The sequence below is a fragment of the Heloderma suspectum genome, chromosome 12 (genome assembly GCF_057233095.1).
Source record: "Heloderma suspectum isolate Gila_16-S chromosome 12, 16-S_ref, whole genome shotgun sequence".
Lineage (NCBI taxonomy): Eukaryota > Metazoa > Chordata > Lepidosauria > Squamata > Helodermatidae > Heloderma > Heloderma suspectum.
Window position 1 is genome coordinate 917,304 of NC_139469.1, and position 23,987 is coordinate 941,290.

The window sequence follows — 23,987 nt, forward strand, 5'->3', positions numbered from 1 at the left end:
ATCTTTTGGCAAGCATTCTTTATTTTAGAATATACATTATTTTTATCTTTAAAAATAATATAGAAAAGTTGTAAATAAAAAGGTATCCAGCTGACCTCTTACAGCTTGCAGCTCAATTTTATTATTATTTATACAGTGCTTATAGTATTGATAGTATTTTAAGAGCTAAGTGCTCAGTAACTTTGCCTCGAAGTAAAGCTGTTTTCCACTGATTTTTACCTAGTGAAAATGACATCAGAGTGGAAACTGATCACAAAGCATACTTTAAAGCTAAGAGGAGAAAGATCGTTTTTGTAGTTAGTACCCAAATAACCTGTAGAACCTTGAAAGAAAGGCCACAGCCACGTGCTTGTTGCCACCCCAGGTCCTTGCAGACAGTCCGTTAAAAGAACACAGCTGCCCAGCCCAGCTTGGTGCCCTCCTTAGCTCAGCGCCCTGGGGCAGCCACCCAGTCCGCCCACCCTTAAGGCTGGCCCTGTGTGTGTGTGTGTGTGTGTCTACTCGGAAACAAGCCTCCCGCCATTCAAGGGAAGCAGTGTGCCTGAGCTTCGCAGCCACGAAGGGTCATCCTGCTCCTTTTACTCAGGACTAAGTCCCACCGTATTCAGCAGGGCTTCCTCCCCGGGAAGAGCACAGAGGATCACAGCCTCGCTCTGTCTGCCTTCCCTTGCCCTGGCTGGAACTTTGCATACCACGGACGCCCCCCGCCGCCCCTTCAGTGTGGCCCGGGATTGCTGGGCATGTGTGATGTTGCTCAGTCTCACACCAGGGTCACAGTCGAACTTCGCTGATGGGAGGCTGATTGTGGGAGGGCAGGAAGCGCTGAAAGCAAGCTCAGTGGGGGCTCCCCTCATAAGCTGCCTCCCCCTTGGCGGGGGGGGAGCGTGGACAGGGGCGCTGAGCAGTGTCGATAGGGCTGATGACGCTCAGTTCTCCGCTGCCCACCAGGAATGAGAGGCGCTTTCGTGTGACCGGTGGAAGAGGACTTTTAGGTGCTGTATACTCCGCTTTTCCTGCTGTGTGCGCGCCTGATGGACCAACGCGATTCGAGGGAAGTCTGGATATAACCAGAAGGCCATTTCCGTGCGGATTCCTCCCCCCCTCCCGATTACAGGTGCGCTTGGGCAATTATTCCTAAAAGGCAGCAATGGGGGAGCTGGGCGAGGCTGCTTGAGGAGGAGGCCCCACCCCTGGGGCGCGGCCGCTCCGGGAACGACCCCCGTCCCGCAGTCCCCGGGAGGGCGCCCGGGTCTCCTCGACGGCCCGGTCCTCACGAGGAGGCAGCTCTCCGGGGAGCCCCGCGCGGCTTGCCTGCGCCCCCGCTGAGCCCTTCCTCGCGCCCGCACTCCTCCGGCGGTCTGGGGAAGGGGTCGAGAACGGCGGCCAGCCCCTTCCCCGCGCGAAGGGCTGGCTGGGAAGGCCCGCCGCTCCCCAGAGAGGCGAGAGCCCGGACTGCGGCGCGGGGGCGGGCGGCGCTGGAGCGGCCCTGCTCCGGGGCGACGGCGCGAGTCCTTGCCCAAAGCCGACGGGAGCGCGCAAGCAGCGGCGGGCCCAGAGCCTGGAGCTCGCGCGGAAGGCGGCCGCCGCAAAGAGGCCCCTGCGGCGGGCGGCAGCGCCAGGGGCCCTCCGGCGCCGGGAGCTCTGCACGCGGGCCTCGCTCCACTCCGGCCGCGCCGCCGCTCCGCGCCCGCGCAGGCAGGCCAGCGGCGCGAGCGGGCGCACAGATGCCAGCGGGAGGCGCGGGCTCCCTGCCGCGGCCCCGGGCCGGCCGCGAAGGCCCCGCCGCCCCCGGCAGGCGCGAGGCCAGGCCGCCTCCGAGTCCCGCCGCCGGCTGGCCGCGCGAGCCGGCGGCAACAGCCCCGCCAGGCTCCCCGGCACGGCAGCGGCGGCGCCGCGCTCGAGGGCCCGGAGAGACAGACGGGCCGGGCCCGCCGCGCCGCGCCGCGCCGCGCTTACCTCTCTCCGACGCTGGCGCAAGGTCGATAAAGCTTCGGCACTGCTCACCTGGAGGGGGGAGAGGAGAGGGGAGGAGAGGGGAGGGGAGGGGAGGGGGGGCCATGAGCGAGCGCCGGGCGCGCCTCGGCAGCCTCCGCCAGGTCCAGCGGGCGCCGCGCTCCCGCGGTGCAGCCAGGGCTGATGCCCCGGAGCCCGCAGCTGGCGGGCAACCCCGGGCCAGCGCAGGGCCGACGCGGCTCTCGCAGCGGCATCCTGTCTTCCCGTCTGTAAAAGCATTTTTAGGCTGGGGGCAGCCGACCGGCCACGGGCATCGTTACAGATGCCCGTTTTGTTATTTTTACTTTAGATATATATTTAGAGAGCCAGTGTGGTGCAGTGGTGAGCGTGATTCCTGAGAGGGGCTCGGGAAATCTGAGTTCTAGTCCCCACTCAGCCATGAGGCTCCCTGGGTGACATGGGGCCAGCCACTGACTCTCAGCCTAACCTACCTCACAGGGTTGTTGTGAGGATAAAATGGAGAGGAGGAGAACCGTGTAGGCTGCCTTGGGGTCCTTGCAGGAAGAGAAAAGGTGGGATATAAATGTAATAATGAATAATACATAGTGAATAATGAATAATAATAAATTATCCTTTTCAGCAACAAAAAGTATATTATCTTTTTCTGCAACCAACAGAATGTTGCCAGGTAACATCTTGAAAGAAAGGCCTTCTCAGTGTTGGCACCCACCCTCTGGAAAACCCTCCCCCATGGAGTTCAGGAGGCAGAAAATGTGGTATGCTTCAAACGCCTCCTGAAAATAACACTTGTTCACCCAGGCTTACTCTGGCTTGTAATTAATTGCAATTAATCATATGCTGCTCTATCTTACTGTTCCTTGTATTATTTTGTATAGTTACTGTAGTTAAAATTGTTCTAATACTGTACGTAAATGTGATTTTAAATATATGTGAACTGCTTAGTGATTTTATTATATGAAGTGGTATATAAGTATTATTAACAAACAGACAAACAAAACGAAGCCTAATCCCAAGAATCGGGACAGCAGATGCAAACTCCATGTTATTCCTGTAGTCATGATGGTGCCATGAATTAAAGGCACAACCCTGGCACGTTTAGACAAGAAAAAGTCCTACAATGCCCAGCATTCCCTGCCACCCATGCTGGCTGTGGAATGCTGGGAGTTGTAGGACCTTTTTTCTGTCTAAATGTGCATAGGGTTGGTCCTAAGCGAGTTTGAAATGGAAAACTGCACATGCTCAGAGTATCTATTTTCTTTTTATCAAGGCTGGCAAACAGCTTTGTTGCGGTTTCTTGGCTCTGCCACATCGGGAATGTGGGAGCAGCCGTGCCGCATGGAAGAGCAGGGCGGGATAACTGACATGTGCGCTCCATGCCTCACAGCTGAAGTCAGGCACATGGCTATCGAAGGGGTGGGGGATGAAACCATCCAGTCCAGGGTCTACCGCTCCCTGCTTGCCCCTGCCCAGGGCCATATTGCTCCTCACCACGGCCACCTCTGTGCCCTCTGTACCCCCATTTCCCACTCCCCACAGGGGCGGGGCAGTTAAGCAGCAGGAGGAAGAGGCCCAGTCACCTCTCCGCTGCCCCGGCCCTGCCTCTGTCCACAGGACCACCGCTCCCCTTCTCTGCGTGGGGGACAGGGGGGCGGGGCTGGACAGAGATCGGATGTGCTCAGTGCTGGAGGTTGGGCTTTGCAGGCAGAAGGTGCCCAGCTCAAGCCCAGCAACATCTCCAGTGACCAGGACCCTCTGTTAGTGGGGCTGGGAAAGATGCTGGAGAGCTGGCCTGGCAGAAGGCCTGGGCTCTTCCGGCAGGGCTCGCAGAAGTTCCGAGGAAGGCTCTCCCAAGAGTTCCAGGCAACGGTACTGGGAAGGGCTTTTTCTGCTGGAGCCCTCTGCCATTGGAGCAAGCCCCGGGGGAGCTCAATGGGAGCAGCAGCATAAGGGCAGCTTCATACGTTCCGTGGACTTCAGGGGGCAGTGGGGGCAAGAAGCACCCCCTGCCTCCAGGCCCTGGTGACTGTGTCAGGCAATGTTGCACTCTGGACTCAGGTCACTTGTTCCAAAATGTGGCAGGCCACCCTGCTGCAAGGGGGGGGGGACTCCTGCTCATTTTGTGGAGTGGGGCCCTGACCTCTGCCCCCAAAGTCCTGCCCTGACGGCACCAGCACCATCCAGCATCCTGATGGGGAAACCATGTCCATCAGCCCCTAAACCTTCAATTGCACTGCCACAACCACCACGAACAGGACGCAGGCAGTTTAGCCAGGGCTGCGTTGCATGCCTTGCTGCCCAGCTGGACAGGGGCCCAGCTTTGTCACCTCTGACCAGTGTTGAGCAAGGGCTCTTTCTATGCCCATCAAAACACTTTCCCCATCCACTTCAGCTCTTTGCCACGAACGCAGCACACAATGCAAAATTATGTAACTGTGAACAATTCTACATGATGGAGTTATATAACAAAGTTATTCCTGCTGTTATTAATAGTACAGACTATTCATAGAGAGTTAATAATAGTAATGGGGAGTGTGATGGATCAGAACTCATGGAGAAGATCTCTCTCTGCCCCTCTGCCTCTCTCTCTCCTTCCCTCCCACTAAGAAGCCCTGGGAGGGGCATCCTGTGTGTCCATGGAAGAACAGGCATAAGCCCGGCATCTCCGGAGTTCTGGCACCCTGGCCCTCCCCACCGGTCCGCTTAGAGGCAGGCAAACCTGCATCACCAACCAAGGCCGCTTCCTTCTGTGACTCAGGCTACCCCCCCCCCCCGGCTCTGAGCTCCGAGGCCAGCCTTCCCCAGCCACGTGTGTTGAACTATAGTTCCCATCATCAGCCCACACTGAAGCAGGAGTCCCATGCATCTGGAGGGAGCTGGGTTGGGCCACGCTGCCTGTGCCATGCAGCGTCTCCACGTGCCGGCCCAGCCACCCCGCAGCACCAGGCCGCTGTGGCTGAAGAGGCCCCGCTGGCCCTATTCAGAGCTCCCAGGGGAACGCCAGAAATGCCTACGCTGCATTTATCCAGAGAACAGCACAAACAGGCGCACGGTGAGGCCAGGACAACAAAGAGACATGAAGGCGAGCCAGTGAGAACTGCGCACTGGCTTTGCCCTTGAAGCTGGCCTGTTCCAGCAAGGCTGCCTTTACCTTCCAGTTTGCTCATGAAAGCCCACGTCGAGAGAGCTCTCCTGGTCCCAGGGTTCCTCCTCTGGAGCAGAGACATTGGCGGCTGGCTCCATGCCCGGAGCAAAGAACCGTCTTGCTTTGGGCAAACGATCCACACCATAGGTGTGCTTGACCCCCATCTCCCAATGGGGCTGGTTTGGTCTCCCTTGCCTCTTTCCCCACTGGCCCCTTGGTGGAGGAAAGACATCCACTGCCATTTTGCTCACAGCCCCCCAGCCATTCCCAGTCACGCGGGCAGTCCAGAGACACAGCCAGGCCTCCAGGGCTGGAGTTGGGAGGGATCAAGCAGGAAGAAAACCCTTGCAAGAGCAATAGGGCAACGCTCGCCCTCCCCTCATTCCCATCCACTGCTGATGGGAAGGGAGCTACGTGAGGTCAGCACAGAGCAGGGGACCAACATCCCTCCCCAGCATTCACCCCTCCTTCCAAAAGCAACAGTCTCTGAATCTCTCAGCTGTCTTTGCTCAGAGCCCTGCCTCATTGCTGTTGCTGTAATCTGAACCCAGCCAAGTGCCCACATTTCTGAAAAATGAGATGTGACAGCCAGACAGTTCACCAAACACTCAAGCCACAGCCCTGGCTTATCTGGCACCTTTGCCATATTTTGTGTACACGTCCAGGGGAGCTGTATTGCTTGCCACCTTTCAACTACCTCTCATGGCCTTCCAGAGGATGAGCCTTTAAGATCCCATTTGGATTAAGGCTTCTCTGGAAGCCCAAGGGCCTCATCAACTTCTTTACACACAACACACACACCGCACACACAGTTGTGGATGAGCTCAGACACATTCTAGTGGCAAGTCGTCCCAGGGGCACGCCCACCCCACCCCACCTGCTTTCTGAAATGTGCCAAGAACTGCCTGGGCTGAAGATCAGTGGGCTTCACCAAAAGGGCTTCCCTGGGGGCACGCTGAGGCAAGGATGATGCCCTGGTGGAAAAATGCACACACATCACAGTTCTTTTGCTTCCCCTTTACTGCCTGGTATTTATTCCTGCTATTTTCGACCATATTGTATAACTGATCTTCTAAGCTTTTTAGATTTATTTCAGACTTGGCACGAAGTCTGTGCTGCTGCACTATCCTTTTCCAGTTCCACCTCCATTTGAACTTGGAGGCAGTCAACAGGCATCAACAAACACACATTCTGCAGTCTGTCCGTCCCCCCACTGCCCCCCCCCCCACTCTTCCTTCTCTTAGGCAACTGTTGCAAGAAGCAACACACAGATGCCAGGGAAGAAGGGGAGAGGGGGCGCCACGCAGGGTTGCAGGGTCTCTTCGGGCACTAGCGCCTGCCTCCGGATCTCACAGAACAAAGGCATTTGAGGCAGAGACACGGAAGAAGACAGACCAAGCAAGGCGAGCTCAGAGCTGGCCGGGCTGCTTGGACACAAACACCAGCCAGAGGAAACCGTGCCGGTTCCCCGAGGAGTTCCCCGAGCCAGAGAGAACTCCTCGGCAAAGGCGCACCCGCCCCCTTCTCCGAGGAGAAACCAGGCCGCTCCGGGCTGGGGCCTCCTACTTGTGGGTGGGGGACGGAGGGGAGAGAGAACAGGTGCGCAAACCCCAGCGCGGGCCCTCGAGCCGCCAGGACAGGCTTCGGCCCTGGGGCGGGGGAGACACGCATCAGCCAGCCAACCGGGCAGCCCGGGCCCGGGCTGGCAGCAGCTCTGCGGAGCCTCGCCCGGGGCGGGGCCCTGGCCGGGATGAGGCGGGGCCGCCAAGGTGGCCCAGCGGCCAGGCTCGAGCGGAAGCGGCCGCCCAGAGACACCAGCGGAGAGCGGAGCCGCGGCGGAGGGCCGCCAGAAAGCGCTTCCCCCCGGGGGAGGCTGGCGGCTGCGATTCCGGTGGGGCTGTGCATCCATCCCGGGTTTCAGTCGCAACCAGCCAGACCTCTTCTCAAAGCTGTCCAGGGTGCTGAACCCGACCCGCCTAGAACGGCTCCTTCAGTTCTCGCTGGTTCTGACTGGAACCCGGAATGGATTCCCCGCCCCGCCGAAATCGGAGCCACCGGCCTCCACTGCTTTCCCCGCCGCACGCGAGCGGGAGAAGGCCACGCGCAGGTTGGCGGAACAAAGCCAAGGGGCGGGAAGCGCGGGGGGCTCCCCAAGCTGGAGGGCCGGGCCCGGCCCGGAGGCGGCGGCGGCAGGGGCGGCGCAGAGCCCTCCGGGGCAGCAGAGGCGCCCTGTCCTCGCGGCAGGCCCTTGCGCGGCGCCTCGTCTGAAAGCCAGCCGCGACCCGGGGTGCGACCGGCGCGGGAAGGCGCACCGCTCCTTCGGGGGGCACAGCAAGGCGCTCCGAGGCGCTCTCGCGGTCCGCCCCCGCCCCGCCCCGCCCCGCCCCGCCCCGCGGACTTTGGCCCAAGCCAGCTCCCGTGAGGCCGGGCGCCCAGAGCCGGGCTCGCCTGGGCCAAGGCCGACCGCAGGAGCTGCTCAGCCGCGCCAAGATCGCCGGCAGGCCGCCGGGCTGCGTCACAGCCCGGCGCTCGCTGGGCCGCGCAGCCCGTGAAGGCAGCCCCGCCGGCCCGGCAGCGCGGGGCGTCTGCCCAAGTGGTCCCCCGACCACTGCCCCGCCGCTCGGGGCCGCCCGCCTGGGCCGGGCCTGGCGGCCAGAAGGTAGGCGCAGCGGGCCGCCACTCCCCGACAGGCGGCGCGGAGCGGCTCCCGCAGCGCAGCGCAGCGCCCGCGGCTCACCGGGCGCGTGGCTGTCCTCCTCGCACGAGTACCAGATGCCGGCGTGGAAGGGCCTGAAGAGGAAGCGGTCGTCGCCCGTCTCCCAGCTGTAGTGCGCCGCGCCGGGCGCAGCGGCGCCGGAGCCGTTGCCGGCCGTCGCGTTGCCCCCGGCGGCGGCGGCGGCGCCGTCGTCGAGGCAGGGGGCGCGCTGGTGGGGCCCGCAGGCGGGCTTGGGCACGCGCCGCGTCCCCTCGCACCAGTGCGTGGTGCCGAAGGCGGTGGCCGAGAAGAGCAGCGCCAGCAGGTTGAGCGCCACCGCCAGCAGCGCCCGCGCCTGCCGCCCGCCGGCCCCGGGCCCCGCCCGCCGCCCGCCCGCCCGAGGAGGGGGCGGGGGGGGCCCCGCTCGGCGCCCCTGCGCCGCCGCCGCCCTCATGCTGGCCGGCGCCCGGCTTCGCAGCAGCTGCGGCCACCGTGGCGCGGCGCCGCGGGCACAGCCGGAGCGCCACTGGCCCGCCCGGCCGCGCGAGGAGGACGGGCAGCGCGCACCCCGCCCCGCGTGACGCGGCCCGCCTCGGCGCCGGTGGGCGGGCGGCGCCGCAGCGGCCGCCCGAGACGCCTTGCCGGGGCGCCGGCGGCAGCAGCTGGAAGCGGGGCGCGTCGCGGGCAGCGGGGCTGTGGATCCCTGCTGGGCTTCAGGCAGAACCAGCCAGAACGCTCAAGGAGCTGGGCGAGGTGCCGCCTTCGCCCCCGCCCGGCTTCAGCGCCTTGGATCGCTCCTTGAGAGCCGCCAGCCCCCACTGGCCTCGGAAGGAAGGAAGCCGCTCTCCTCGCCCGGTTCAACTGCGGAGGCTCCCAGGAAGAGTCCGCCTGCATCGGGCTGCTCGGCCGGTCCAGCAGGCTGTCCAGGCCAAGTGTTGCACCCGCGGGCCAGCAGTAGCCAAAGTATGTAGGGGGGAAAGGGGAGCGGGATGTGCACTCCCAAATGGGAGCGGGATGTGCACCCCAACTCGCCCATCCAGGAGAGAGCAGTAGATCCCTTTGGGTACAGGGCAGGCCCTGAGCTCAGGGCTCAAAGTATGGGCTGATCTGATGGGCCTACTATGCCTGAGCCTAGGGCCCGGGCCCCTCCAGGCAGGGGGCCTCAGGTTGAGCCCCCCCCACCTGGCCAGAAGGGGACCCCTCAGCCCCAGAGACACTGCTGCCCCCAGTCTTCGAGGGAGGCACAGACCAAATAGAATCATAGAATGATAGAACAGTAGGGCTGGAAGGGGCCTACAAGGCCATGGAGTCCAACCCCCCGCTCAGTGCAGGAATCCAAGTCAGAGCATCCCTGACACGTGGCTGTCCAGCCTCGTCTTGAAGGCCTCCAGTGTGGGAGAGCCCACCACCTCCCCAGGTCATGGGTTCCATTGTCGTATTGCTCTGACAGGAAGTTTTTCCTGATGCTCAGCCGGAATCTGGCTTCCTGTCACTTGAGCCCATGATTCCATGTCCTGCACTCTGGGATGATCAAGAAGAGATCCTGGCCTTCCTCTCTGGGACAGCCTTTCAAGTACTTGAAGAGTGCTATCATGTCTCCCCTCAGTCTTCTCTTCTCAAGGCTAAACATGCCCAGTTCTTTCAGTCTCTCTTCACAGGGCTTTGTTTCCAGTCCCCTGATCATCTTTGTTGCCCTCCTCTGAACCTTCTCCAGTTTGTCTGCATCCTTCTTCAAGTGTAGCGCCCAGAACAGGACACAGTACTCCAGATGAGGCCTGACCAGTTTTGAGTAGAGGGGAACTAGTACTTCACAGGATTTGGAAGCTATACTTCTATTAATGCAGCCCCAGATAGCATTTGCCTTTTTTGCAGCCACATCACATTGCTGGCTCATATTCAGCATGTGATCTACACCAATTCCAAGATTCTTCTCGCCTGTAGGGTTGTTGATACATATCCCCCATCATGTAACTGTGCATTTGGTTTCTTTTTCCTAGGTGCAGAACTTGGCATTTATCCTTATTAAATTTCATTCCGTTTTCTGCCCGGCGCTCCGGTCTATTAAGATCAAAATATGCATTGTTGAAGACCGAACCAGCCACACACACACACACCCATCAGTAGCCATGAATGTAGAGAAAACCCACTTGAGTGGTGGGTTAGGAACAGACTTGACTGGAGATATAACAGGCTTACATCTCGACGTAAGCTGGCTGAGGTCAGCCCCATGGTCAGTATCCCTTGCAGGAGGAAGTAGGAAAAGGCATAGGGGAGGAGAGGGAGGAGACAAGGAAGAAGGCAATACTACCTCCCGGAGATCCTCTCCCACCTCACTCAGGTACGTATAGGGGTGGGCAGATTCCCTACCTGCTGGTCCAGGTGGGAATCCACCCGCGGGGGCAGACAATCCGTCCCTCCCGCCAGAATCCGTCTGAGCGAACTCCACTCTGCAGTGATCCCGCGGAGCCGGCCGCCGGCTCTGCATCGCTAGCAATACGGCCGGCTGCCATTGCTGTGCTGTATCGCTGGTGGAGGACTAACTCTGGATGCAAATGGCATAGTGGAAGCCATTTGCATCCGTAAAACTGTTAGATTAACCTAAATGCAGCCGTAAATGGCTGCATTTAGGTTAATCTAACAGCTTTACAGCTGCAAATGGCGTCCACTACGCCATTTGTGTCCGGAGTTAGCCCTCAGCCAGCGCTGCGGAGCCGGCAGCTGGTTCTGCGGGGTCACTGCACAGAGGAGCTGGCTCAGACGGATTCCAGAGGGAGGTGGAGGTAAGTGCTCCGTTCCACCACAGACTCTGGAGGCCAGATTCTTTGGAATCCGGCCACATTGGGGTCCGTGGCGGAATTCTCCACCATCCCTAGGTATGTATTAGCCCTTCAAGTTCAGGTTAAGTGACTCATGGCCCAAGTCTCTCTAACACCCCTTCTCAAGGGCAATGGGTCACTGCACTAATCCCATGCCCATCGGGTGGCGCTGGGGCAGTTCCCCCGGCAGAGGCTTTGTCAGCACATCTGCCACCATCTCTTCAGTCGGGCAATACTTCCGTTCAATCACCTCTTGCTCTACTAAGTCTCTGCTCAGGCGATACCTCACGTCAATGTGCTTCGTCCGTGGCCTCAGTTTCTCGCTCGATGCCAGCTTTAGGCACCCCCGATGGTCTTCATGTAGCACTGTGGCTTGCGTGTTCGCCAGTCCCATGTCTGTGAATAATAGTCTGAGCCAAATCACTTCCTGACCTGCACTGGCTGCTGCACGTATTCTGCTTCTGTGGAGGACATGGCCGCAGCTGCCTGCTTCGTACTGGCCCAACTGATCGTCCCGCCGTTGCACGTGAGCGGGTTTCCCGATGTGGACTCGCAGTCATCGCCCGCCCAGTCTGCACCCACGAACCTGGTCAGCCCTGCGTGTGTGCTGCTGGACAATTTGAGCGCTGCATGCCGGTACCTCGAGTAGCACATCACGCGCTTCACTCCGTTCCAGTCGCGTTGAGATGGCCTGGCCGCTTTCCTGCTCGGGATGCCCACGGCTGCACCTATGTCTGGTCTGGTAACTGTCGCGATGAATAGCAGCTTGCCAATGGCCCTTCGATACTGATCATCCGGCAGTGGGGCGTCGTCGTCTCGCCCCTTCAGGTGATCTGTGGCACGGGAGTCTTGCCCGCCTTCTCCTCTGCCATTCCGAGCTCCTGCGTCATCTCCTTGATCTTCTGTCTTTGACGAGGGAGGAAGCTCCCATCGTCCCCCTTCTCGACCTGTATGCTCAAATAGTGTGCTGTTGGACCCAGGTCCTTGATTTGGAAGTTCTGCTTCAGTCTGAGCATAATTTCTGTGCCATCGCTGTCCCGCTCATAGCACAGGACCAGATCGTCCGCATGCACGGGTATGCATGTCCCCCTGCCCGCCTTCTGCCTGGTACAGAGGCAGGGTCTGCTTTCCCCTTGGTGAAGCCCAGATTTACTAGGACTCCATTAATTTTCTCATTCCAGGCCCTGACGGCCTGCTTAAGTCCGGAAATGCTTGCCTTGCCCCTCCTGGATCCACAAACCCTGGCGGCTGTGTCATGTACAGGTCTTCCTCTGTCTCCACGTACAGAATGCTGTTTTAATGTCTAGATGCCTAACTTGCATCTCCCTGCTGGCTGCCATGCTCAGCAGCGCTCTAGTGGTGGTGTGCTTCAAATGTCAATGTCAAAGCACATTGACGTGAGGCATCACCTGATCAGACTTCGATCAGAGACAATCAGGGGTGCCTGAAGCCCGCCTTGAACCAGGGACAACTTCAGACCACAGGAAGGGGCCCTTTCTAGAGCCGCCTGCGCAGATGACACCGAGGGCTGCATACGTGAGGTAGGAGGCGAGCGCTGGGTGACGCAGACTAGGGGGCTGCAGGCACTCCCAGTCTGGGAGGCTTCCCAGCTCTCAGGGAAGCTCCTGGCTTCCAGGCTGTGGGCGCCCTTTGGGGCCAGGTGGGATGGGGCTCCTCCAGGGCCTTTGCCCCTGGCACTGGGGAGAGGGGGTGGCTGCTTCTGGGGGAAGTGGTGCAGCTAGGGCCAAAGTCCAGGGCCCTCAAGCCCTAGGGACCCCCAAATAAACCCCCAGAAACCAACAGGTACAGAAGCAAACTCCATTTTATTCCTGTAGTCATGATGGTGCTGATTTAAATGAGCTTCAAATGCAGAAGTGCAGATGTTCAGGGTTTTTTTTTTTTTTTTAACCAGGGCTACCAAGCAGTTTTGTTGCTTGAACGTATCAGGTTTTATCAGCCAGAGTTTTAAAGCATGGAATGGCCATTGGAAGGAAGGGAAACCTGGGTTGTATGCTTCATAGTAATACACATAGCTGTCTAAAGGCTCCCACACCCCACCCCTGAGACCAGTTAAGTCCAGAGTCTAAAATTACCTACCTGCACTATCATCTTGGCAGGATGCACTGCGTCTGAGACAATCCCCCACAACCAGTAGCTGAGAGCCCCCAGCCAAGGGCCATCTTGACACCAGCACGCTAAGCATGGGCCTCAGTAATGTGTGTTGGGGAGGGGAGGGTGCAGCGGCACCTCCACTCACTTTAAAAGGTAGCCTCAGGTGCCAAGGAAGGGGTGCAGGCTTTGGGATCTGTCCCAGCTCTCTGCTCCCAAGATTAGAGCAGCTGCAGAGGGCGAGTCTCCTTCTCTATCTGCACAGAGCAGGCAGAGAAAGAGTAATGCCCAGGCAGCCACTAGCTGGGTGACTGATAAGCAGCCCTGTGACTTGGAAACATCTTTCTCAGGAATAGGGAGGAGACAGAATGAATATGTTTGCAAGGGGGCTTCAGGGGACTCTGAAGAAACAAACACATGGGGGGAGTTATCACAAAAGCCCCGTGTTTAAAACAGCATGTAGGAAGTTCTGTGAAGCACTTCCTAGAAGCTGGCGCAAGAGGCCATGGGGGCGTCACTACGAAAAGGGCACATTCGCCCCTGCAGGCGCCCACGGCATGGATGAAAGGGAAATGCTTAAGAATTTTTACAAATGACTTTGGAGACTCGCTCAGGCAACCTAGACAGACCACGGCACTGTTTGCGACTTGAATCTTGTTATTCCAGTTTCCACATGCATATGGTTTGCACCTGAAATATATATCCGGTAGCTGGGAAAGTGGTTTTGCATCTTGTGCGCATGCAGACATACTACTAGTTGATAAGGTGATCCCAAGTTATTTGCAATCAGGTACAAGTAGCGCAATCAACTTGCACCACAAGAATGAGCAAAGGGTTTCCAAAGCAACATATGAATTACTTTATCCAAGTCTTTCCACATTTAAGCTAGTGCAAAAGGCTATCCAGTACGGAAAAAAACAGTTTAATATATAATTGATTACAGATCTGAAGTAACAAGTCAGAGAATATTTACCTTCTATATACATATAGTATTTCACACACAGTTTTCAACTTTAGTGTTTTTAGCCAAACATGTGCAGACCTAAATTTACAATTAAGTTGCTGTAGTGAAGGACCTTTGCCACCCGCAGCAAGCAAACAGAAACCCAGTGAAGGTTTCGCTCCAGCTGGAGTGGAGAAAGGGCTGCTGCTCTGCCTTCCTGCACAGAGGACAAGACAGTGTCAGCCAGGGTAGTCAGAACGGGGGCGGGGGGGGGGGGAGAAGCTGGGTACTGTTCAGCTCAAGTTGATAGCAATACTGTATTGAAGGCAATTTCCCAGGAAAGCCTGTCTTAACGAAGAACCAACAGCCAGTAGGTACCTGAAGGAAAATACTGTCTTTATAAAATAAAATTGTTTCACATTGCTTTCCCCTCTTGCCTCCCCCAGGAATTTCAGCACACCAGGCTGAAGTGCTGAACAATCTGAGAGACCGATGTGTGCATATCAAATACTGAATCAGAGTTGCACAGGCTCTGCAAAGGCTGGAACCGTCCATCCACCTCCCCCCCACAACAGTAATTTGTGGCTTATTTCACACATGCTAAGCCCCAGGGCAGGTAACAGCATTTCAGAACCAGATAAAATAACACACATTAGAATACCATACAAGACTAAAATAATGCTGTCTATACTGGTGAAGAACCCCCATCTCCACAAACTGTGTTTGAGTGTTCTTGACTTAAATGTTTCAGAGTGCCAGAGGATCAGCCACACACAAGACTTCACTAAGGAATAGGGTACATAGGAAAGCAAAATGGGATGGTGCTGAGTCAACCAGGGAGGTAAGGACGGGTCATAGGCAGCTGTAGACCCATGAAGCTGTGTCTACTGAGTCAAAGCCCCAGCCTATCCCGGCAGTGTTTTCTGCTCTGCAGGTGCCGCTCCAAGGCAGAGGCCTTCCCCTGCCCTGTTAACCAAGATCCTTCTAAGTGGCTTTTCAAGTATGCAAAGCCCAAGCCAGTTCGAGCTCAACATGGTATTGCCATTGAAATACTGAGTTAGCTTTGAATCTTGAAATCCTGAGAAGTGAACAGCCAGGCTCCCACCCCAGCCCCCCAACTGCCATGGCAACAACAGGAGGGGAGGCACAGCCCCAGTGGCCCCAGCACTCTGACCAAAGCCTCCAGCATGCACGGAACGGTCATCCCTTCACAGTAATGGGATAGGAGGCCACCCTACAGACATACAACAAGCCATCTCGACTGGCCAGCAACTGTGCTTGTTTTGTTGGTTTTTAAACTTTCTTCCAGCTCATTAAGACGTTGGGGCTTTTTATTACTCCTGGTTGCCCTTATTACTTTGAGACAATAGCTTTACAGAATGGTTTAGAGCCATGGATCAAACTGCTGCAGCACTTTTGGAAGTCAAGTTTCTCTGTGGCTCTTGCCCTACACAAGCTGCCCCAGACTGGCATGGGGGTAGCACAACCCAGTTGCACAGAGGAAGGCAGTGGGGTGCATCTGTGGCGTATATGCTGACATTCATTAGCACAAGATGCATCTGCCTTAGGCCTGTTTCTAAGGTGAGAACTGATGGCCTTAGATAAAACAGGAAACCTCGAGAATAACGGCCTTCTGCTATAAGATGTTTCTCCCACAAATGAAGGAGGCCTTATATTGCCAGGATAGCTATTACTACATGGTTACTGCAAGAAATTATCGCAGAGGAGAGGCAACAAAGAGCTTTGGGGTATGCGCTGAGGGTTTTTTTGCCAGCCCTCAAATCTTCCCATACTCATGCCACAAAGAACCACCTGTCAGAACCGAATGGCAACAGAGAGTGTCTATGTGGGACTCATGAAGGAGAAGATCCCAATGGATGCCTTCAAGATCATAAGAAATGAAAGGCTTCTGCTTTATACTGTAATTATCAACATCACTATTGCTTTGCCTTCTGACAACTGCAGGCCAGAATACAAAGAGGGAGAGCTACTAAGAATAGCCCAAACCCCACACCATTTCCTCCCAAATGCATGCCCCCAACCTTAACAGACACCCCCACAGCAACTGCAAAGTCTGCTTGGCTATGCTGTGGAGGAAAAGGAGAAACCACCATTTTCAGAAATTTTAATGGAGCTCTATTAAGGAAGCAAAATGACAGCAACCCCCAGAGGTCAGGTTTGAGGAAATCTGTTGTTGTGGAAGCCAAGAGAGTACATTGTTTATGGCCAGCATGTGAGGGAAAGTAAAAGAAATCTTGAACAATTAAGAGGGTAATCCAGTCCTCAAAGGTGCTTTGTTTAATTGGTTTCCAAGGGACTGAAGCAGGGTTATGTGGGTGCAGGGGATTCTAATAAAACTCCTTAGCTACTTTTAGGGAAGCTAGTCAGTGCTGGGGAACACAGCATTGTTTGCTTGCGGAATTCTTTTGCCTCTCCTATAACTTTGTTACCCAGAAGTGGGCCATAGCAAACTAAGACTTGAGAAGAGGAGACTGAGGGGAGATATGATAGCACTCTTCAAGTACTTGAAAGGTTGTCACAGAGAGGAAGGCCAGGATCTCTTCTCCATCATCCCAGAGTGCAGGACACGGAATAATGGGCCCAAGTTACAGGAAGCCAGATGCCGGCTGAACATCAGGAAAAACTTCCTGTTAGAACAATACGACAATGGGACCAATTCCCTAGGGAGGCGGTGGGCTCTCCCACACTGGAGGCGTTCAAGACGAGGCTGGACAGCCATCTGTCAGGGATGCTCTGACTTGGATTCCTGCACTGAGCAGGGGGTTGGACTCGATGGCCTTGTAGGCCCCTTCCAACCCTACTATTCTATGATTCTATAAGACCGTCTGCAACCAATCTTCTGAAAGGGGTTTACCAGGAAGCCTCTCCTCCCTATGGCCCCCTTCAGTAGCCACTTCCTCCTGATCTTGCTCCCCCACCCCCGACTCATTAGAAACATTTCTGCTGAACAAAGCCCTTATTAGAGCCAAGCAAGCCAACTGGTATTAGGAGTTCTAGAGCTCTGGAAATAAGGCTTCTGCAGACAAGAGGCCAAAGAGACACCAGCCATGTCCCAGGCTCATGTTCAGTCTGCTGTCCAATATTTCATCACCTCCTGTACATTTTATTACTTGCTGCCTCACTATTTAAATTCCCCACATTAGACCTGTGTATTCAGTTTTCTTCCCCATGTGTAACATTCACCTCTAGCCTTCAGGTATTTCATATTATTGCTATCGCTCTAGCACTCCAGTTTATTGCTATCATCTTGGGTTGTCCACCCATCTTGTAACTGCTCCCATTCAAGAGCGAACACTTTGCTGTCTGCTTGTCATGCCAAGCCCTTGATAAAGAGAACTGGGTGCACCCAGCCCAACCACTCCAGAATTATTCTGTGGTAGGCTGGTACATGCATGGTGTTTTATCAAGTGGAAATATAAACGCTTGTCCAGACCTACTTATGCATGATCAGTTTCCTTACCTGCTGCCCTTCTTCCTACAAGGTTCTCTTTTGAGTACCTATTTTAAGATACGTACACAGCTCAATTTTCCCAACACTCATCTTTCTTTCCTTATCTACTGACAAACTACAGTGGTGTTTTTCTCCAATTTTAGAACTTTCCCTCATTTTACATTTCTCTACAGAAGTACAGGTTGCTTACCTGTAACTGTGGTTCTTCAAGTGTTCATCTATGTACTCACATATCTGGGATCTGTGCCTGCACAGAGCATCGTTTGGAAGAGTCTGAAGGTGAGCAGAATTTTGGTGGGAACCCCCAGCCCCACCATGCTTGCATGATTCCCCCCCTTCCTGCTCAGTTCCTTTTCATCCACAGCAGCAGCATTAGGAACATTCTCTGGCTCTTCAGAGATCTGAGGCCTGCTTCTGTCTCCATCTGTTCAACTCACAGTGGGATGGAGGAGGGCAGGCTCCCTTCAAAATCCTGCTCAGCTTCAGTATGTTCTGAATGATCCCCAGATGTGTGAATCACAGAAACCACTATGAACTTTTCATTTCTAACTGAAATTCACTTGGTGCTTTAGTTATCCAAGAACATTTTACAAAAGAAACTTCTTCTAGAGTAAACTCTGCCCACATGGATACCTGAGTTTCAGCTAACAGGTTTTGGGGCCCAGTTTTGGAAGGGAAGGGTTAGAGCTCCCATCAACCTCTATTTAAATCTTTGGCCCAAAAATGCTTTATGGGATACATGACAACATAATGAGATTTAAAGTGCTTGAAGACAACATGCAAGAAGTTGCTACTGCACTCTCCAGGATGAAGTACACATGATCAGAGCGATTCAACTCATATGCATGCTGCTCTAGCACAGAGCAAATAGCAGTGTCAGAAGAAGGAAAGCCACTGCACACTCCCAAGATTATAGATGTTATATTTCTGGTATGTAAGCGGAGGGGAAGGTACATTTGCCATGGACTACCAGCACCCATACTAGAAGAAAAATAAAATAAGACACTGAACTATTTCAGATTTTTATGCTGGAAAGAGATGGTCTCAGTAACAGTCTCCCATGTGGGTGGGGTCATGCTATTGCCCCTCTTTTGCAGTGTTTTATTCTTTAATTATGCAGATGCCTTGTGGCTAGAAATCCAATAATGATCAACAGCTCTCAGAACAGTGAGAGCAGTACCAAGGGAGAAATCAGGAAGGGTGGTCCACATCCTCAGGTTTTCACAGTGCCAGATCTACCATGTGCCATCATTACTGTTGGCTTTCGGCTGTGTCCTTAACTATCAGCCAAAAAGGAAAAGTTTACCACCAACTCAGTCCACTGCAGACAGCCTGCCAAAGCCTTGAGCTAGGACAATTTAGCCATGGGAAAAATAATAGTTTACACTCCAGAAGAAATCAAAACCAGGATCCTGATGTTTACCCTCCAAGAATGAAATTTGTTAGAGGCAAGCGGCATTTGCAAAATGACACCAATGTTCCTGGAAGCTCAACTTAGGGGCGGGGGCACACAAAAACAAGGAACAGAACAGCCTGCTCCTCCTACACATCTGTATTCAAAAGCAAGTCCACCACATATACTGGAGTTAATTCCTAGGAAATGTGCTTAGGACTGCAGCCAGTGAAGGCTACTGCAGTACTTGAGACTAAAGAAAGTAAGACTGTTGCCCTTGTAACTACATTTTGATAAGTGCACAACATTGTCTTCCTAGTAAAAGAAGAAAAGGATGGAAACCCAGCCTGGGTTTCTGTGTCTGAGGCCTGTGCTGGAAATTCACTACTCCCCAATGTTCATAAGCCCAAATGAACCTGACGTAGTACCAGAATTTCTCTCAAAAGATGCATATATTAACAGTGCTGTTCACTGTAACATACCGGGGGTGGGGGTGGGACAGGACAGAAAAGGCCTTATAAGGTCTCAAACAAAAGCCCTTTTTACAATGACCAACTCCAGGGATGCACTTAGCGTCTGAGCCGAAAGCAACCACATTCTGGCTTTAGTTTTAAGGAAGAATAGTGTGACAACAAAAGAACAGAAGTCAGCAGCTTATATAGGGTTGTCCATTTGGCCCCAGAAGGTCAAATGATACAAGACAGCTGAATGCTACCTTTTTGTTGGACCAATTTAGGCTGTGGTGAAGAAATGCAATCCTGTTACACAAACTTAAATTGGCTCAACTCTAAACATACTTGAATTCTTTTCATATCTTTTAAACTTGCAAAAATGTAGACAAGCCCCAATTCCATTCCTCATATTTGTTATTGATAGGATGCTTCATTGCTATTCAGGAACCAAAAACATTTAGCATTGTCAGGAGGCTATGCTAAACAAAACTGGAATTAAGAGGTCACCATTTCCTCATCAAAAGCAGCTTTCTCTGATCAGATTCAGCCCTGATCCTACAAGTCATACTGACTCCTGCAAGACACACGCAATAATGGCAAAAGCTGTACCCCAAATCCTGCATAAGCATACCATACCAGATAGCTTTGGAATTCTTATCACCTTCGGCACCAACCCTACCATGGGAAAGGCTGGGCTGAGTCTGCATACATGCTAAATTGGTGTTTGGATTATGCCAGTAACCACCCTGACTGCCCCCACAAAATAGGATGAAGTGGGGGCAGGGGAGAGATTAAAAAAAGAAGAGAGGCAGTCCTGGATCATTTACTATGTTCTCGCTTTTAGGGCACGCCAGATATAGAGAAAGCAGTTTCATCAGCAAGCTCAGAGGTCAGAAGCAAAACACCCAAAACTGGCTTCGCTTTTGCTTCTGGACCACCGCACAACCAACAGCAAACCCCACACCGCACAGGCCTTTGGGATGAATGGCAAGTCACATGTCTCAGAACACACAATGGCACTTCAGTCTGAGTATGGCAAACAGAGCAGTTCAACTGTCCCTTCAGAGAAGGGCTGAGTTACCAATCAAAGCTTCTTGTTCCTCCTTCCTCCAACCGCCCACAGTGCAATCCTGCGCTCTCACTATCCCATTGCCCCAAGACAACTTCTTTCACTGGCTGTGTCAGACACTGAAGGTAGGTAAACATGCATTTGTCTGTGTTTATATACAAAAGGCTTAACATTATATGTATTTTCAAGGAGCTGCAGTAGCAAGAACAAAAACAAAAAGGAGTAGTGTTGGTGAGAAACAGTAAAAAAGAAAAAAAATCTGTATTTTGAATGGATTCAGATCCCCAACCTATGGTTTGCCTTTGTGCCTCTGTACCTAGACAAGGAATCCAGCAGAGTCTATCTGAAGGCACTTGATGTCCCCTCCCAGCTGAAAGACTGTTTCAAGGGGAGTGAGAGAAGGGGGCTTTGCCCTGCATGGCTGTGATCCACTCAGATTCAGATGCCAACATGAGAACAAGGAACAACTGAGCCATTTGTCACTCTCCTTCCTACCCACTCCCACAGGAGAACACAGCCAGCTGAGAGCATTTCTGTGTTCTTGTTGACAGAGCGCAAGCTGTTGCTCTCCAAGGCATCATACACTCCTTGAGCTGTTCAGTTTGGTTAGTTCATTGGCCTCGTCACGGCCTGCTTCCTCATTGTCATTTTTCTCACTAGCCTTACCAAACCTATGCCGGTCATCTGATTTTGCTGCCTCTTTGGGGAGCTTCTTGAAAGATGACAGCCCATCCTTGAGCTCTGAGTTACGGTCTGAGGCAGGAGGCATCTTGTCTGAGTTCTGTACAGAAGGCACCAGGTTGGTGATCTCATCCGTTGGAGACCGCCCGATGCTGCCATCCACTTGAACACGGATGTCTGGAGATATAGACAACTGGTGGTGGGGGACTATCCCACTGTCCATGCATTTGGGGTAAAGGAAGGTCTTCATTTGCCCTTTGCCCTTCACATTGACTGTCCCCCTGTAATCAAAGTCATACCCCATTTTGTTAAGTATGCGGTAGCTCTCCTCACTCACCTGTATACGACACTCCACCCCTGTTGTGTCCATTCTGCTGGCTATGTTCACAGTGTCGCCCCAGATGTCATACAAGAGTTTGGTGGTACCAATGACTCCAGCAGTCAGGGGGCCATGGTTAAAGCCAATCCGCAGCTTAAAATTGAACCACAGCATGTTGTTATTAAAGTCATCAACCACACACATCATTTCTTTGGCAAATTCAAAGAGGGTTTGCAAGTGGCTATGTGGATTGTTAATGTCCTGGCACTGAGACGTGTTTAGCCCAGAGGCAGCCATGTAGGTGGCCCCGATGGTTTTTATTTTCTCAATGCTGCTGTAATCAGACTTGCTCAGTAGCTCATCAAAGTCCCCAATCAGTTCGTTCAGGACTCTGTAGCACTCCTTGCCGCCTTCATAGTTCTCCTCATAGAACTCACTGAAGTTTACAATACTGGCAAAGATCACACCACCACTGTCGTGGTTTTTAGAGTAGCTCTGCGACACTTTCAACTGCTCTGCGACATGATATGGAATGATATTCCGCAGCAGCCAGTCAGCCTGATCTCTCATGCTCTGGATCTTTGTGCGGTGAAGGTCAGCTTCCACATCTCCATGGTAATGGAGACGGTAACTCACCTCAAACTCCCGATTTAAAAACCAAACCAAAAGCAGCAGAAGGAAGAAACCTACAATCACTTCCTGGCCAATCAGGTCTGCAGGCCTCCTGAAGTCTTCTGAAGTTGACCTGTCACATGCATTATGTATGGAGCTGAGGTAAAAACAAATAATAACTACCATGGATAGAGACACAGACATAGAGATACACATGAACACATATATAAACACAGTTTTTACAACTGCATTTAAAAAGCACTTCTGTGAAGTCATTTTGCTCTCTTCCTAAATGCTGGATCAGACCAAGGGGTCACCTAGTCCAGCATCCTGCTTCCCACAGTGGCCAACCAGCTGCCTGTGGGAAGCCCACAAGCAGGACATGAACACAACCGCACTCTCTCGCTTGTGTTCCCCAGCAAATGCTAAACAGAGGCATCCTGGCTCTGATCTATGTGGGTCCGCAACCACAAATACAGAACATGGTGCCACAACCCTCAGCATCCTGAGAATCTTACTCATGTTTAACATCACACCCAGTTTGGTCTTCAGAAACCAGCCAACAGCTTTTGGGAGTGTTAGGAACTCATTCCTAATCTTCAGGGCAAAGCCTGTTTAACTGATGTCTAGCACTTAGTTATCTGATGTATTATTCTCCTCCTGAAAATTTATTTCACAGAGAAATATGGCTAACTAATCTAACCGATTCACTAACTACTTTTCAGGAAAATGAGCATATCAAATAACTAAGAAAAACAGATTTGGACACAAAATCTTGAACACTTAAGTACCTGTAGTTGTGTGCTGAATGAAGATGAGAGAGTTCTCTGGAGCTGTAATCAAAATACAAGAGACGATTAACAGAATTTAGTGAGTCTATTGTACAGATGTAGATCCACAATTGATGCTTTCATCTCTGCAAGTCCCATGGATTTCACTGGAAATTATTTCCAAGTAAGTGTATAGCTTTCTGGCAGCTACAGACCCGGTTCACACATAATGGCTAACTACGGGATGTTTAACTCACAGATGCGACCATGCGGCAATGAGTGAACACACTGCCACTTGTGCGCTCATTTCTTCCACTTTCTGAAACAACCCATTCCGTGCTTGCTGTTATGACATGCAAACCTGGCACTTGTGTTGTTTAGGCTTAAACAACCTGGAGTCCGGATTTGGACAATCACAAGGATAAAGGAAGCCGTCGTGGCTTCTCCCCCTGCCGTCGTGCGTGTGCCCACGTTTGCATAACGGCCTGTGCTGCAGCACGGGCTGGCCTGCCGGCTGAGCCCAGCATAGTGGGGGTGGCGTTAGGGTGGGTACAACGCCACTCCCACTATGCCAGGTTTGGATGACATGACAACTTGCACTGCAGCACAGGTCACTGTGCAAACAACAGGCATGTGGGGGACGCACAGGGGCAAGAGGAGAAGCCATGATGGCTTCTTTTACCCCTGCGATCGTCCAAATACCCCCAGTGTTTTAACCCGACAACAAACCATAGGTTAAAACTCTGGGTTGTTTAAACAACAATCCAGAGTGCCAGGTTTGCACGTCAGAACAATAACCCAGGAATGGGCTGTTTTGGAAAGTAGAAACGGGTGGGAACCAACATCCTCACTCGCTCCTGCATGCTCACAAAAACCTCATGGTTTCTGAACCATGGTTGTTTGTGCAAACCAGGTCATAGACATTTGCTTTGCAGTGATGAAAATACTGAAAGCTGATCATGTTGACCAAGATCTTAAATGAAAAACAAACTCACTGAAGTTTGAAAGTAGCTACTTTTATAGTATTATTAGGGTGCACACAGACACACACACCCCTACAGGAGCAGATGCATTTTTTTCCACTGCAGGGCAAGCTCTTCTTCCCCCAACTTTTGCCCCAGTAACAACCCATATCACAGCCTTCAAAATCAGTGATGACTCAGGCACACTAAAAAAAAAATTAAGGAAAAAAATCAGACGCCTCTTATGTTTATCCAACAAAATTTTATTTGGTAACACTTTTTTAAAGCCCACTTGGTTGCTCCTGAGGAATTATTTGAGGAAGGCTGTACACAGCCTGTCCAAAATGGGACAAGAGTAAGTTCACAGTGGGCTCAAAACTCTTACGACATTTCCTGGCGAGGTTTGAACTCACGGTGTTACTTCCCTCCTGCAGGGGTGGGGGACCCGTTCGGATGGTCTGCCCCGGGAGACTGATGGAATCCGATGGATTTCTGAATGCTCTTGGGGATTTTCCAGTGGAGAGAGCTGGTGATCCAGCTGAGGCCCTAGTCTCACTGTGGAACAGTGAGATGCGGAG

General features: G+C 53.3%; 2 protein-coding genes and 1 long non-coding RNA gene across 5 annotated transcripts in view; all 3 read right to left on the reverse strand.

Moving 5' to 3' along the window:
• Positions 1–1,032: 1,032 nt before the first annotated feature.
• Positions 1,033–23,987, reverse strand: part of ADCY9 (adenylate cyclase 9) — a 54,651-nt gene continuing 31,696 nt past the window's right edge. For 2 of the 3 annotated variants that reach the window (XM_084817932.1, XM_084817930.1), the window contains exons 11-14: positions 22,469–22,510; positions 21,084–21,834; positions 2,445–2,507; positions 1,033–2,004 (exon numbers count right to left, since the gene is read on the reverse strand). In XM_084817932.1, the coding sequence (XP_084674058.1) occupies positions 1,135–2,004; positions 2,445–2,507; positions 21,084–21,834; positions 22,469–22,510 (1,726 nt within the window). In that variant the 3' untranslated portion in view covers positions 1,033–1,134. The remainder of the gene's footprint in view (positions 2,005–2,444; positions 2,508–21,083; positions 21,835–22,468; positions 22,511–23,987) is intronic. The other variant, XM_084817931.1, reaches the window with a different exon arrangement.
• On the reverse strand, positions 7,001–8,540 carry LOC146336387 (uncharacterized). Its single transcript, XM_084817969.1, has one exon. The coding sequence runs from the start codon at positions 8,263–8,265 to the stop codon at positions 7,093–7,095; it is 1,173 nt and encodes a 390-aa protein (XP_084674095.1). The 5' UTR covers positions 8,266–8,540; the 3' UTR covers positions 7,001–7,092.
• On the reverse strand, positions 9,689–12,813 carry LOC146336388 (uncharacterized). The gene is made up of 2 exons (XR_014785477.1): positions 12,725–12,813; positions 9,689–9,869 (listed from the first exon to the last, which is right to left on the reverse strand). It is a non-coding gene; the product is annotated as an uncharacterized LOC146336388 (long non-coding RNA).

Bases quoted from the DNA above. Each gene is read 5' to 3' on its own strand.
- LOC146336387 (XM_084817969.1), bottom strand. From the start codon at position 8,265: ATGAGGGCGGCGGCGGCGCAGGGGCGCCGAGCGGGGCCCCCCCCGCCC.